This window comes from Balaenoptera musculus, chromosome 9, assembly GCF_009873245.2.
Source record: "Balaenoptera musculus isolate JJ_BM4_2016_0621 chromosome 9, mBalMus1.pri.v3, whole genome shotgun sequence".
NCBI lineage: Eukaryota > Metazoa > Chordata > Mammalia > Artiodactyla > Balaenopteridae > Balaenoptera > Balaenoptera musculus.
Genome location: NC_045793.1, coordinates 62,298,144 through 62,314,312, shown reverse-complemented (window position 1 = coordinate 62,314,312; position 16,169 = coordinate 62,298,144). Strand labels below are relative to the sequence as shown.

Here is a 16,169-nt window from a genome sequence, read left to right as displayed (position 1 = left end):
GTGAGGGTAGGAGGTGGATTGTGTAGTTGGAAATATACTCCTCCCCTTGCATCCTTTGGGTCTCCTGTAGCATCTCCTCCTTCTGCCCCACAGTTGAGAATCTCTGGTATAGAGGCATAGGAGCAGAAGTAAAGACATGGATTAAGAAGCTATTGTAACAGTTTAGTCCACAGGTGATGTGCATCTGAGCCAGGGCAAGTTTAGAAGGGATGGACTTGTTGAATCTGAACCATCATCCTTAGCGACTCGTAGCCTTCTGCCAATTTCCAACTATGCTGCAAAGGCAAAGTCGTACATTGACTTCCTTTTGGTGTGAAATATTTTTCAGCATTGCTTTCTCTCCTGGAGGGAGAAAAGCCCTAGAAGAGCATCACTTCTCAGAGAACTGTCTTTGCCTGCAAAATCCAAAGCCACCCTGGGCACAGCTCACAGCCTCCTCATTTTAATGTTTGAATTTTCACCTTCTGACAACTTGAAATACAAATGATTTCTGAGCCAAATTATTTCTTGGTAATTTAATGCAAAATGCTCTGTGTTGTGATCTGATCTGCTAAAGGTGGGAGGAACCATAACATTCATATCTGTGATAGTTTCCTATGGCTGCTGTAACAAACTACTACAAATTCAGTGATTTAGTACAATACCAACTTATTCTTTTTCAGTGCTGGAGCTCAGAAGTCTAAAATGAATCTTATGGGGCTGTAGTCAAGGCATTGACAGGGAGTCCAGAAACTGGGGGTGGGGGGTGGATTCTATTTCCTTGGCTTTACCAGAGTCTAGAGCCACATTCTTTGTATTCCTTGGTTTATGGCCCCTTCCTCTATCTTCAAAGCCAGTGGTTTACATCTCTCTCCGCCTCTGTTTTGCTGTTTCAATCACCAGACCTTCTTCTCTTCTGCCAGCTAAGTCTCTCTCTGCCTCTCTTTTGTAAGACTATTTGCGACTGCACTTAGGACCCACCCAGATAGTTCAAGATAATCTCCCCACCCAAGATCCTTAACTTAATCACGTCTGCCAAAACCTTTTCTCCCCTAAGTAAGATAACATTCACAGGTTTCAGGTATTAGGCCCTGCATAGCTTTGGTTGCCATTATTCAGCCTATCTCAGTATTAAATCAGCACACTGCTGCTTCTGGGTCAATTCTTGTGTGTTAATGAAGGGATATATGGAAAAGAGAAGAGTAATCTGACAGCATATACCATTTCCTGGAATCCTTTCATTCAGCAAACTTATACACAGGGACTGAACACTGGGCCAGGAGGCCGGGAAGCAGGAGGCTCCCTGTCCTGCAGCTGTGGTAGCAGCTGTGGCCGCACAGGCCAGCATTCCCACCGTGCCTGCAGCCTCGCAGCCCGGCTGAAGCGGCCTGTGCAGTCAATGCGTCACTGTGGTTTTCAATGCGTCACTGTGGTTTTCTGACTCGTGGCCAACTCCTCACCTGCTTTGTTCAACTGTCTCCCGGGCTACTGCCACAGGAGATACTAATAAAGTCGACCTGCTTATAAATAATGGGTTGGCCCAAAAGTTCGTTTGGGTTTTCGGTACCATCTTACGGAAAGCCTGAGTGAACTTTTTGGCCAACCCAGTACCTCCTTTGGTTGACCCACATCAGGAAATATCCGCTGGCACTTTTCCATGCATCTCTATTTTGTTATCTCTTTTCCACATGGATCCCAAATGCTCATCAGGAAATTTACCGAGGTACCCATGGGGGTTTGTGAGGCTCAACAAGACAGAGATTAGGATGCATGGTCTCTAGGCAACTTCTACCAAAGAGATGGCCCGCCTCCACATCCACTGTCTCTAGCTCAGGGCGATATGCAGGGCCCTGGAATTCGTACCTCAGAGGGTGGGAAGATAAATAAGATGATGTGCTTCAGTTTGGGGAGTTTAAGATAAGCAGGGCAGAAAGGATGCGAGCATCCAAACCTGTTCTGAGACAGGCTACAGGAGAGGAGTGGGTAGATCTGGGGGAATTACTCTTGACTCGGGGGGAGGGCGAGTCAGGGAAGACTCCTCGGATGTGTTTGGTGGGCTGGGACTTGCCCACAGATGGGATGAACGTGTTCCGGGAGCACAGATAAGGTCAGAACACAAAGAGAATCCCAAGCCTGGAAGACTGCGAGGTGAGTGAAAGAGGGAAAGCCAGGAAGAAAGGCAGATGTGGCGAAGGAGAGTTTCTGTATTTGATAGTTTTGGTTCCGAAATGGCCAGAAGGAGGAAAGGTCTAGAGAGCAGATATAATGTTACGCCTGGAGCTTAGAGACCGGGGTAAGACTGGGGATTAGAGAATTGGGGGTTATCCCCAGAGGGTCACCATGGATGTGGACAGGAATAAGGGTCAAAGGCAAACATCTACCTTGAGGGCACAGAGAGCACCATGAGAGACACTGGAGTTCTAAAACACAAACCAACAATGACACAAACAAACCACGAGAAACTCAGGCGGGAAACTAGAAGGTTGCACCATGCAGATGGCCAGCAAAGGGAGCACCCGGAGTCCCCTCTCTCTAGCTGAGGAACTGCCATAAAGCCGACCTTGTCATTTTGTATTTATCATTTGTGGTCAAGTGTATTCAAATGCCATGCAAGATATGCATGAAATTTGGCAGGTTTTACAGAAGGCTATTTAGGCAGGAGGGCAGGATAAGTCAATTTATGCAACTGAATCCAGCTGATAAAACCCCTCGAAGCTATGATGCTCTTTGCACTGTGACCTATCAATGTATTTAATCCTAGATTTTATGTTAAGAACCATTTTATTACTGGAAAACGGGACTAGATTCTGTGAGTGGGATAGAAAATCCTAACAGCGAGCACACGTGTCCATGAAACAAAGAGTCCCGTGAAGTGGCTTGGCTTTTGCTGAAATTATTTGCAAATATTCATGTTGCTACTTGTTCAATTACTTTATCATCTGCTGGTAGTTATAAACAGAAAAATGGAAGTAGGGACTAAATGTTTAAGAAAAATGACTGGGGGAAAATATGGCCCAGTTGAGCACATTTGGCTATGACTGTTGTGAGCTGAACTAGGCCAGTATGGACATTCACAATTTGTCAGATTCTTCTCAGTGACTTTCGGTAGTCTCTGAAGATTAGAAGTCAGCAGGAGTGACCTGCCTTCTCCTAGACAAACTTCCTGTTAGGTGCCATGCTTCAATTAAAGCAAGTTTCAGACAGAATTCTACCCTATGTTCAGCTACTTATTAACAAGTAGGCACAAAAACATGTACTGAAAACTGGGTCCAAATTCCATTCTGTCTCTTTAAATACTTTAACAAGTACTTTGCCTAAAATGATCACTCTGAGGCAATGACAACAATATTCTTATGGTGGGACCGACTAACCTCTTAATCAGATCAGGTGACGGGATTCTTCATTATGGGATGAGGGTAAGAGACACCTGTTCTGAATGAGTTCTAGAATTTAGGGTACTCGACCAGAAGCATTCATGGGGGTGTGAGCCCACCTGGCTATTATACCCGATTTACGAAAGAGGAAAGGGCCTGTACAACGCTTCCAGCTACCACATGTCTTGAACACCCCTTTTCTCCCCCAAGGATAAATTGTTTCTATCATCCTTGTGGAGCAAATTCAGATAGCAAGAGTCGAGTCACCTGTCTTTGAAGTGTGGACTACTGATTACAGTATTTCAAGTGTTAACTCAGCACCCCTAGAGTGTAAATTAACTTGCACATACACACATTCATGGTACTGTTTAAACTGAAGTACATTAAGGTAAATTACAAAAAAATTATAATAATTAACTTTCTTTTTGCACGAATATGGAAAAAGTCACTGTGGTAAGCTGAATAATGGCCCCTAAAAATGTTCACGCCCTAATCCTTAGAATCTGTGAATATTACCTTACATGGCAGAAGGAAGGTTTCAGATGTGATTAAGTTAGGTATTTTGAGATGGGAAGATTATCCTGGATTATTTGTAGGCCCTACATTTAATCATGCGTGTCCTTATAAGGGGGAGACAGAGGGAGAAGAGACTGTGGAAGAGGCGATGTGATGATGGAATCAGAGGTGATGAAGGGAAGGAAGATGGAGGAAGAGACCACCAGCTAAAGAACACAGGTGACCCCTGGAAGCTGAGGAAATCAGGGGAAACAGCTGCTCCCCTCACAGTGTCCAGGGGAAACCAGCCTTACCAACACCTTGACTTTAGCCTAGTGAAACTGATCTGGACTTCTAACTTCCAGAACTGTCTGAGAACAAATTTATGTTGTTTTAAGCCACTCAATTTGTGGTCATTCATTATAGGGGCAATAGGAAATGAATGTAGTCATCAATATTAATGTTAGTAGCATCTTGGTCCAGCACATGGAAATTTCCATGGGAGCTGTTTTGAAAACCCTTGCCATACATGGCTGACAGTTCTTGGGTTATTAAAAAAGACTCTGCCCTGAGGGCCATAGAGAGAGGACCTGTAGTGTCTAAAGGTCCGGGCCCAGGATTCATTCCTGCAGGCTTTAGTCTGTTTCCTTCCCTCAGCTGCCATGGGTCGTCATCTGTGCCCTAAAGGCTTGCTTCACTTCCCCTAGCTGTTTTGATTTTTGTCCCATGGGGGCTTCGGGCCTTCCCCTGGGGGGCTGCTGCCTCCCTCCCCTAGGTCTGCCCCACTAGGGAAACTTTGGGACTTGCCCTGTCCCCAGTCTCTCTCTTGAGCACTGGTGAGGTCCCAGAAGAGACTGGGTGGGTGGGTATGAATTTGCCTTGTGCCTGGAGCTCCCAGGAGTTTTGTCTTCTCCAACTAGCCCACACTCAGCAATTTGTTAAGAATTTTAGCTGAATTCTTCTTATTAGCTTCATCTGTCATCTCCAGCAGGTAAGCGCCCATGTCCTGTCTCTCCTTGGAGGAGCCTGTGTTTCCTTAGATTTTGTGTAAGCTGGTGGCGCTGCAACCACAGCTCTATGGTAGATTCAAGGAAAGTTGCGATTTCATAGATGAGTCAGCAACTTTGGTGAGGTTTTAAGAATAAAAGCAGCCTAGTTTTCTACATCCTAAGAAGAAGCCAGACATCCACTTTATATTTTTTGGCTCATCTATGAATTGGATTTTTTTCCTTATAGCACCTTACTCAGAAAACATTTGGAAAGAAACACTGTTGTTTCCTGACATACCGGTAATATGCATGCCACACACATCTATTAAAATATTCAGGTAGTTGTGCATTATCCTTAGAACTCTCTCTCCCAGAGAATAAGCAATCATCTGCAAAATTAAAATGATCACAACTTTAGCAGAAAAGATCTAAGACTGAGATATAGTGGTTAAGAAGCTGGGTTTGAAATGTGGACTTAATTATATATCTTCAGATAGACAGGTTCTTTTGTGCAGTGGCTTCTGACCCATCCTGAAATCACTGCCTATCATTTTCCTGAGACTTGTAAGGAAAAAAAATCTGATTGGATAGTATTCACCTCTGCCAAGCCAAGGCATGGACTTACTTGCTAAAGGCTTTCAGCCAGATAGTCGACTCTGAACGTTTAAGAAGACTTCAAGTATTTTGAAGGGAAACTGGTGATTAAAAAGAAAAAAAAAAAAGCCCTTATTATAGGGAAACCCAGCTGCCTGGAATAAGTACAATGTTAACAATTATATATAAAAGTCTATATTATGAAGTAATGCAGAATAAATTCCTGAACATGGAGCTGATTCTAACATGATAATTGGCTATTCTGAGGCTTTTCCCCCCCAGGGCATGGCAATGAAGCCACAGTAGCTTTTAACTTCGCAAGAAAATTGTGTCATTTCTCAAAAGCAGCTAGTCAGTCATAAACATTTATTGAACATGCTCTAGATTAGCTGCTGTGGGAATCTAAAAGGTTGTAAAATAAATAATTATTCTGAATAATTGTCAGAAAGGTATCAAGTTCTTTCTGAACCCACTTTTTCTAAATATATAATCCTCAGTGATAATTCACCATCACGCCATAGTCCCAGCCCCTTTGTTTTTCACACTATTCTGTCCTTTGGGGTTGGAACAAAGCCAGCTACAGATTTCTCCCAAGAACCTTTAATCTCCCCTACACCTGGCTAGGAACCCTCCTGACCCCGCAACTCAGGTACCCGTGCTCTCAAGCATAGCCTTGACAACCCAAAACCACCTTTCAACCAGGGACCTGGTTGAATGAAGATGTCCTTATTCCCCTCCACAAAAAATCTGAGATAGCTAATTTATGCCGAAGTGTCACTTACTGATACATCTTTCTTCAGAGGATACCTTCCTTGTAATTTTTGTTTTTAATTTTCTTTTTAATGAGAACAGAGAATGGCAGCATCTCAGGCAGGAATCTTCCCAATGTCCTTCATCTCACTCTGTGGGCTGGCCACCTAATCTGTATGACAGGCTAGTCTGTATGTAGACAGATCCTTCTATCTTTCATATTCAAGATGAGGCTGCAGATCACTCTTGGTAGAGCATGTTTTCCAGTAAGTGTAATGAGGTTGGGCTGTATTATCCATATATTCCCACCTATTCCTCTTCATTACGCCTGTGTTGGCAGTGTAATCTTTAGAAACAGATTTTTCTCCTCTACTTTGTCCTGCTTGAATCTCCAGCTTGGAATCAGAGTGTTGCTTTACTGTTTGGGGCTTACTTAACCGGCGCTAATCCCTATCCAAGTTTCTGGGGCTCCAGGTTTCCTGGGGACTATTCTATAAAGTGAATAAAGCAGACCAATGATCCCGGCCTGTCTCCTCTAACCAACTAAGCACCTAAGGGGCACTCCTTCTTCAGGGGAGAGTCTCCTTGGATAGACCTGAGACATCTGTGCACATCACTGCATAAATACTCACTACGAGCCCTCTATGCTAGACCGTTGTGTTTGGCTCAAGTGTTAACAGGGTGAAAAAGACATTCAGTAAATGAGTTCTCTGCAATCTGACCACAGTAAAGAACTTGCTATGAGACCTCTAGAGTTGAAATGAGGAGGCAAAACTATACCCCCCTACCTGCTGTCCATTTAGAAATACTACATGACAGAGATGAAAAGGGCTTCTGAGTTTAGCCAAGCCAGCTCGGCTAGGGGATAGGGATGGATGCAGGAAGAACTGAGCACTTCATTTACCAACAAGGGAATCTCCACTTACATTCATTTTATTTGGTACTCTACTGTATAAGATTTGTTTCAATGAAAGAGTTCTCTCCTAGGGATGTGTGCAAAGATATATACAAGACTATTTGCTGAAGCATTATTTGTAATAGGGAAATACTGGAAACAATCTAAATGCCCATCACTAGGATAATGTAGTCTAGTTATTTAATGGAATGCTGTAGAGCAGAGAACATTAACAAACTAGAACTACATATATGTACACAGATAAATTTCAAATAGATAGTGTTGAGATTTAAAATACAAATTAGATGCATAAATGTATCAATTATTTGAAGTTTAAATATAAAAAAAATATTGTGCATTGTTTTAGAATATACACATGTGTAGTTAAAGCATAAAAACGTAGATAAGAGTGTTGCATATCAATTTCAGAGAGAGGTCTCCTCTCTCCTTCAGGGAAGGGGATTAGGTACATTGGGGATTTCAATGGTATCTGTACTATTTAATTTTTTAATATGGTGTTACATCAGTGTTTGTCTTTTTCCATATAAAATTTTGTGCCTGAAATATTTCACTATAACACTTTTAAAAAGAAAGGGTTCTGTTTTTAAAAAGCTTGAAAGCCAATGAGCTACGACAAGGGGCTCAGGAATGCTGATATTTGAAGTTACAATGGTCTCCAAGCAACCCTCTGTGGCCCCTTTCAGGAGCGACCTTCTAAAGCCCATCCTGCCTTCTGGAGCCTTGGCTCTCGAGCCTTCGCAAGCCTATGGCAAAATGCATATTATACCCTTACCTCCATCTTTGATTCTCATTAAGTTGGTCTGAGGTTTTTACTGAGCATACCAGTGATTCTAGTGGGCACGGTCAGGATACCTTTGAGAAAGATGCTAAAGGTAAGCAAATCAAATCCCGGGAGCCCATGGTCCTTCAAACCTTCGCCACAGACTCATTGCTAATAATGATCTAAAGTAGGGGTTGAGGGCTTCCCTGGTGGCGCAGTGGTTGAGAGTCTGCCTGCCAATGCAGGGGACACGGGTTCGAGCCCTGGTCTGGGAAGATCCCACATGCCGCAGAGCGGCTGGGCCCGTGAGCCACAGTCACTGAGCCTGCGCATCTGTAGCCTGTTCTCCGCAACAGGAGAGGCCGCGATGGTGAGGGGCCCGCGCACGGCGATGAAGAGTGGCCCCCACTTGCCACAACTAGAGAGAGCCCTCACACAGAAACGAAGACCCAACACAGCCAAAATAAATAAATAAATAAATTTATATTTAAAGTAGGGGTTGCTGATCTAAGCATCATCAGTGCTATGACTTTTGTATACTTGTTAGTGATTATTCCTGTTTCATGTTCAACATCATGAAAACCTTTTAAACCTGTGTGGTTTTGAAGATAGGGGTACAAGAACAGCAGATAATGTTAAGATATGATGGGGAAAGTTAAAAACAAGTACTGAAAGGAAAAGATTTTTATTTTCCAAATTTAGGAGGTATTGAATTTAGATAAATGGATTTACGTTGCTACAAATGATCAGGTATGGAGCAAACAGTGAACGGTGAATTATATAAACACTCCTTGGCATTAACTGGGGAGAGATGCTGTTAAATCCTCTTGTACTCCATTATTAAGATAATACATGCTTTCAACATATCAAAAATATAGAAAATGTAAAGATTATAAAAATTACCAGTAATATCATGACTGAAATATCAGTAACAGCTGCTTGTTACTTGTGAACCGGTTGATGTCAAGTTCACAGTTTGAAATTGGCAAAGGCAGAAGTATTTACACCACAGAAACAGACAAATGCTATAAACCAACTCCCTCACTTCTACCCCAGATAAGTAGTTAAATTTTTACTAGCAAAGTATTGAGCCCATCTGAAGTATATGTGTATTTCCCCCCAAATTTAGATAATGCTATAATGCAGTTTTGAAAGTGCAAATGTATATCAGACCGAAAGTATATTCTGAGAAATATCTTGGGAAATTAACAGGAGCATCCCTTTCACATATTGAGTGCAGGGGGAGCAAGGACCTCAAGGCTTCCCAGGGCCAAAGGGCATGACAGGCCATGGCCTCCCTGGCAGGAAGGTAAGTATTTCAGGACCTAAGAGAAATGCTTAGGTTTAGGATCTCAATAGTTTAACTTGAACTCTGGAAGAGCTCTCATGCACTTGACACTCTTCTCCTTACAAAGCTCAGAGGAAAAAATCCATTTCAGAGTGAATCCTTATGCATTTCTTTTCCTAACTACAAACGTGTTCACTTTATGAAATCTCATTTTCTTCAAACTCAAAAGCCAGCTGATAAGGAATAAATCCTTACAAAGTACCATGAAGAAGATACCAGATAACTCAGGTGTTAACCTGTATAACAGTTGAAGTTCCTAAAGGCAGTGAGCTAATCGGATGGCATCTCATGGTCTCCTCACCTTGAGGTCCCGAGTTGATCATGAATTAGATTATGGTACCTGGGGGGATGTAAATAAAATGCCCCCCCATTTTTTTCATATAGTATATTCATATCAACAAGAACCACAGGTCTTCAAGAGGTACCACAGTTGCAAAGAAATAAAACTTTAGGGTTCTTCTTATTTGGCATTAATATTCACATTCTAAGCTTATCTTTTCATTGTATTATAAAGGGAGACCATGGAGAACGGGGCAATGTGGGAAAGAAAGGGGATAAAGGGGAAATTGGAGATCCCGGACCCCAAGGAAAACAGGCAGGAAGTGATTTTTAACATCTTATGGTAATTGTACACAGTAACTGCTTCCAACCTACATTGACTGTTACTCTTCTTCCACTAAGTAGGGGTTACAAGGACCAAGAGGAGACAGAGGACTGACAGTGAGTATCAATCCTGGAAGGTAATTGAGGGGTTTGTGCTCACAAAATGATTGCATTTGTGTTTTAGCTTTAGAAGTGACTTCTTTTGACACAGAATTAGTGCTGACATAGATGCAGGAGGTAATTGAACCCGAATGTGAGGGAGACATCACACCCAGCGCCCTTATCCAGCCTTGTGGTAGAGATATAATTGCCCACCCCCCGGTAGAAAGGTTAACAAGGAGGTGAACTGTTTAAAAGAAGCCAAATGAGCAAGGGACTTTTTATTGTACATGAGCCTTCTTCACATGTCAGCACAGGGGCTCTTTTTTTCCTGAACTAGTTCCTTTAAGAAGTGCTCTGAGGAGAACAGCAATCACAAAATCGGGATTACTTTTATGTACTGATTCATTTATTCAACAAATATTTGTGATGATGTACAAACTTTCCCTGTTCTTCTCTCTTTTGTTCTCTTTTGTTTGCACCACTACAAACAAAAAGCTGACACCTGAAAGTCCCACAGGATGGGAAAGTTCTAGAATTTCTATAGCAAAATCTACTTCTTCTTTTCTAACTTTGAGACACTACATCTCCTGGAGTTGAGGAGAAATAGGGACCTTCTCTTCCCCCCCCCTCCTTTTTTTTAATTGGGGTATAGTTGTTTTACAATGTTGTGTTAGTTTCTACTGTACAGCGAAGTGAATCAGCCATATGTATACATATATCCCCTCTTTTTTGGATTTTCTTCCCATTTAGATCACCACAGAGCACTAAGTAGGCTTTTTCCCTTTTTGATTCTTTGGTGGGTCATGGTCTGGGGGTGTTGACCTTATGTATAGTGCCAGGAAAACCCAGGGGTGGGAGTTCAAGTGATGAAGGCGAGAGCTGGACATGTGACAAACAGAACTGTGCATGGTTTTAGGGCCCATCTGCCTTTTTCTCTTTGTTGTTCCCCACCAGAAGTCAGACCCTCCCCAGATGCCTACGGAGGATGAAGTAGCTATATATGCAGCAATTTCTCCCTAAAAGTAGCAGAGGAGGGTGTATGTAAAATGCCCAGAGGAATGTTTCCCATAGGTTTATACCCTCCCTCCTGTCCCAACATGGAGAGGGCAACTGGTTTCCTTCATCCATGCAGTTGTTCATTCACTTCACCAACGTTTATTGGGCACCTACCCTGGGTCAGGGTCTGAGACAGGCACTGGGGGAATAGTTGAGAGTAAGAGACTATGTCTCTGGACTCAAGGAGCTCACAGCCTAACGGGAGAGAAAGACAAAGGACGTTCACCTATAGTTTGATAAATGCTGTGATAGAAGTGATATGTGGGTCCAGAGCAGACAAAATCAGGTATGGTTTGATGCAAATTCTCTTTTCCTTCACTCTTCCCTTTTTGTAGCATTCAGAAAGCCAAGGTCAGCATTAAATGAGATTCTAATATGCGACAGGCTCCTTCATATCAATACCGCCCTGACCCAGTACTGCAGGGTGCCTGGGGGGGGGCGCATGTAAAGTACGGCCCCCACTCTGGACCCCTGGACTTCTAGTCCTTCTCCAGGTACACCCCTTCCCCCAGGTGAGGAGCGACCACCCTGAGCGCACACCCCCCTCTGTACTGCGCTCTGGATACACAGGATCTCAGGATTGCCCCAAATGGCCCCAAGTTTGGAAGCTGACAGCACTGGCCTGTATGCGCGAGGTGGCCAAGGGGCAGGCATCTGGGGGGATTTGACAGAGCTTGCATTCACCTCATAAGTGCTGGCTAAGGCCCGGTACAGCACAGGGCTGGTGGGGAGAGGGTGCAGGGAGAAGGGGACAGGCTATAAGCCGCAGCCCCCTCTCGCCCAGAACCCACATGAATCCGCATGACAGCCCATGAGGTAGGTAGTAGTGTCTTCCCTCCAGATGAAGGCACGCCAAGTCACGCAGAAAGCTTGAACGATACGCCCCAAGACACCTCAATAACAAGTAACAGAGCCCTTAGAGCCAAAGTTGGCTTGTCTGATGCCAAATCCCGGCTGCTCCCCCATGAAGGCTGTTCTTGGAAGGCATCTTTCCTCTCCCCACCCCCATTCTCTCCCTGATCAAATATATTCCCAAACGCTCTCAGTGGCAGATTCAGCCCAGAATAACAAAGTCCTCTTTTAAGAGGCAAATACCATCGATGGAGTTCAAGTTTTTAATCATTCACACCAAATTGCTTCAAACAGACTGTTTCTCCGTGTATCCCTTAAATGTCAGTGTTTCCCAGTGTCTGCCCTCAGTCTTTTCTTCCCAGTCTTCAAACCCTCAGGGAGGGACAGCTATCAAAGTCAGGGGGATGTACAGTTCAAAAAGGCTAATTTAATATTAAAGTTGTATGGAGAATGAAAAAATATTTTTATATTATAAATATAGAAAAGGATATGTTTGACAAAAGGGGGTAGGGAGGGGTTAAAAAAGGCGGAGAAGCTCTGCTCCACGCAATCTCGTCTGCCATCCCTGTTTCAACAGCCAACTGTACACTGGCATTTCTTAAATCTGCCTCCAGCTTGAACCCCTCTCCTGAGCGCCAGACCTCACATCCTACTGCCTACTGGACATCACCAGCTGGGTGTCCCACAGGTGCCTCAAACCCAGCCAGAATCAAGCTGAACCAGTGATCTTCATTAGCTTCAACCTGCCCCTGTTCCCTCCCTCTCTATCTCAAAGAGCGGCACCGTTATCATTTGCCTCCTAGACTCCTTTCCCTCATCCTTCCTTCCAATTACTCACCAACCCCCTTCATCTCCTTTTGAAATGTCCCTCCAGGTCATTCCTTCCCATCCATCAATACCACCACGGCTTTCTAGTGTTATCTTCTTTGCCTGAACTATACAGGAACCTCAGACCCCTCCACTGGCTGCCACAATCACCTTTCTTCTCTGCTACGGACCATGTCTCTTCTCAGTGCTCAGGATACGTCCACACTCCTCAGTATGACACAAAGGCTTTCTAAAGTCCATCTGTCTTTCACATTTCCTGTCATTCTTTCAGTCACATTCCCTGAGTCACAAGTTTAATCAAGTACTCCAGTGCACTGAACTTTGTGTGTTCCATCCCCTGCCTGGAAAGCTCTTCCTCCTCCTCTCCCCACCCCACCCCGGTCAGAGTCTGCCTAACCTCCCTGGACCACGGGCCCACAACCACTCTCCCACCCCTGGTATTCCTGGCAGACCAGCGTGGTTCTTTAGCTCCAAGCCAATAGAATAGTACTTATAAAAGTATTTATTTATTTGCCTACTTCTTACTAGACTCATGTAAACATGAGTCCTTTGAGGGGTATAAACTTGATGCCTTCATCATTGGCACTGAGTAGCCAATGTGGTCATTCAGCAATTTTAATGGAAAGGGTGAAACTATTCCAGTGACTTAAAAGCAAAGAATACAAGGAAAAGATTTATATATATATATATATATATATATATATATATACACACACACACACACACACACACACACACACACACATATATATATATGACTACTTAAAGCATATTAGACCTGGTTATGCCATAAAAGCACAGTGAAAAGAATTAAAATGCAACCTTGATATATAAATTGCTCTTACAAGTCAAGAAAAGACAAACATTCTAATAGAAAAAAACGGACAAAGGACAAAGGCTGTGTGTGCATAAGAGAATACAACTTGGAAACATACATATAAAATTCAGCCTCACAAATAGTGAGTGTAATTTAAAACAATGAGATATTTTGCTCTATCAAGTGGCAAAGATTATATAATAATAATAATAACCAGTGTTGTGTCTCTAAAACAAAACGGGTTTTCTTATATACTGCTGTTAGAGGCGTCAGTTACTACAACTTTTCTGGAGGATTGTAAGGCAGTCTGCATCAAGAACCTTAAAATGGCCATGCATCTGACTTCAGTAATCAAGTTTTTCAGAATACTTAATAATATGGGAAATTAATTACTACATAATGTTAAGTGAAAAACTATAATCGTAAAACTTAGTGTAAAGTATTTTCTCCACTTGTAAAAAATTAAACACAAGTATATTAAATACATAACATTTCCCCTTCCTAGATAACAAGATAAATATATTAATAGACATTTCCCCTTTCCAGACATACTCTAGTTTCAGATTTATTAAATGTCTCTCTAAATGTGGAAAAGCATGACAAAGCCTAAAAAAAAAAAAAAAAGATAACTGTTGACTCCTTCATTTCCTATAATTTTTAAAATCTCACATTGGGAATTCCTTTTGTATAGCCACTTGTAATCATTGGCTTTTACTCAATTTACAGAAAAAAAAATTAAATTAAAATGCCCTGAATATTCTCTGTACATGCTTCTGTTAAGCCATGTTACCGTCTATGTCACCTTCACCTCACTTCTGTCATTATAGGTTTTCTCCTTTAAAACTTTACTTTTGCAGCTGTTACACTGTATCTTCTTCGAACAGGTCCACTGCTCTTTCCAGTTGAGATTTTCTGGGCTTCTGCTTCTCTCATCTGTTAAGTTAATCATCCCTGTCAGCTTCATGTCTTTGGCAGATGCAGAATCCTGACTTCTCCAGTCTCATCCCATGGCATTTGTAAACATGCCATGCAGGGCAGGATGCTGGCAGATTGATTCCTAGTACCCAGCTCATCTCAGGCCCTTCTGATGGAGCTGGTGAGCAGCGGGGCCTGGAAGGAGCATCCAGGAACCCAGCGAGGTTTCATGGAAGAGCCCAAGTGAGAGTATTAGGAAACTGGAGAGAAGACTTGCAAATCTGGGGATTGGTACAGAAAAAAAGGAGGAAATACAGCATTGGATGAGATCTCTTTTGGCCCTGGTGCTTGTCCTGGTTTGTCAGCACATGTGGGTTAAACCGTGTAACTGAAAGCATGCATTGCCCACACCATTATTGTCCTCAGAATCTGCAGGGGATTGGTTCCCAGACACGCCCACCACGCCCAACCCAGTAGGTACCAAAATCCGTGGATGCTCAAGTCCCGCATATAAAATGGCACAGTACAGTCAGCCCTCCGTATCACGGATGCAGAACCCATGGCTATGGGGGGCCGACTGTAGGTAGTACATCTTTTGTGGCGCCAGACCCTGTGTGTGAGTTACCTCATTTAATCCCACCACATCCCTGAGACACAGACACTGTTAGGTCACTTCATGCCCAAGGTCACACAGCTGATAAATACTGGAGCTGCAATTTGAACTCCAAGTCTGAGTTATTACATTTCACAGCTCAAACACATTTCAATTCTGATATATTATAGCCAACTTTTAACCTCTGTGCTATGTATTTTTTATTTATTTAATTTATTTATTTTTGGCTGTGCTGGGTCTTCGTTGCTGTGCACGGGCTTTCTCTAGTTGTGGCAAGCGGGGGCTACTCTTCATTGTGGTGCGTGGGCTTCTCATTGCGGTGGCTTCTCTTGTTGCAGAGCATGAGCTCTAGGCATGCGGGCTTCAGTAGTTGTGGCTCACAGGCTCAGTAGTTGTGGCTCGTGGGCTCTAGAGCACAGACTTAGTACTTGTGGAGCACGGGCTTAGCTGCTCCACAGCATGTGGGATCTTCCCGGACCAGGGCTTGAACCTGTGTCCCCTGCATTGGCAGGCGGATTCTTAACCACTGTGCCACCAGGGAAGCCCCTGTGCTATGTATTTTATTTGCAGTGGAAGGATTAAGTCAAATAGCCCAATGCTGATTATAATAACACATACCTTTCATGACTATAGGAAGAAATATGGTCACACAATTAATACATTTTCCTCTTTTCCTCCAGAAAGAAGAAATCATTAAGCTTATTTTTGAAATATGTGGTAAGATTTGACGACCAAGAAAAAACCCATCACTTTAAAGTACCAACCCCACTATGTTCTGTGTTGTCAAGATAATGTGCTCGGGCTTCCCTGCTGGCGCAGTGGTTGAGAATCTGCCTGCTAATGCAGGGGACACGGGTTCGAGCCCTGGTCTGGGAAGATCCCACATGCCACGGAGTGGCTGGGCCCGTGAGCCACAACTACTGAGCCTGCGCGTCTGGAGCCTGTGCCCCGCAACGGGAGGGGCCGCGATAGTGAAAGGCCCGCGCACCGCGATGAAGAGTGGCCCCCGCACCGCGATGAAGAGTGGCCCCCGCTTGCCGCAACTGGAGAAAGCCCTCGCACGAACCGAAGACCCAACACAGCCAAAAATAAATAAACAAATAAATAAAGTAGCTATAAGAACACATAAAATGCCAGACAGGCAAAAGAAATCTAAGGGAACTGGCACTAAAGTTAAC

General features: G+C 43.4%; 1 protein-coding gene across 1 annotated transcript in view; it reads left to right on the top strand.

The window, feature by feature from the left end:
- The window catches only part of COL28A1 (collagen type XXVIII alpha 1 chain), a 160,136-nt gene that overhangs the window by 114,988 nt on the left and 28,979 nt on the right, over positions 1-16,169 (top strand). The window contains 4 exon segments of the mRNA XM_036862947.1: positions 9,098-9,166; positions 9,720-9,800; positions 9,890-9,925; positions 15,672-15,708. Coding sequence (XP_036718842.1) covers positions 9,098-9,166; positions 9,720-9,800; positions 9,890-9,925; positions 15,672-15,708 — 223 coding nt within the window.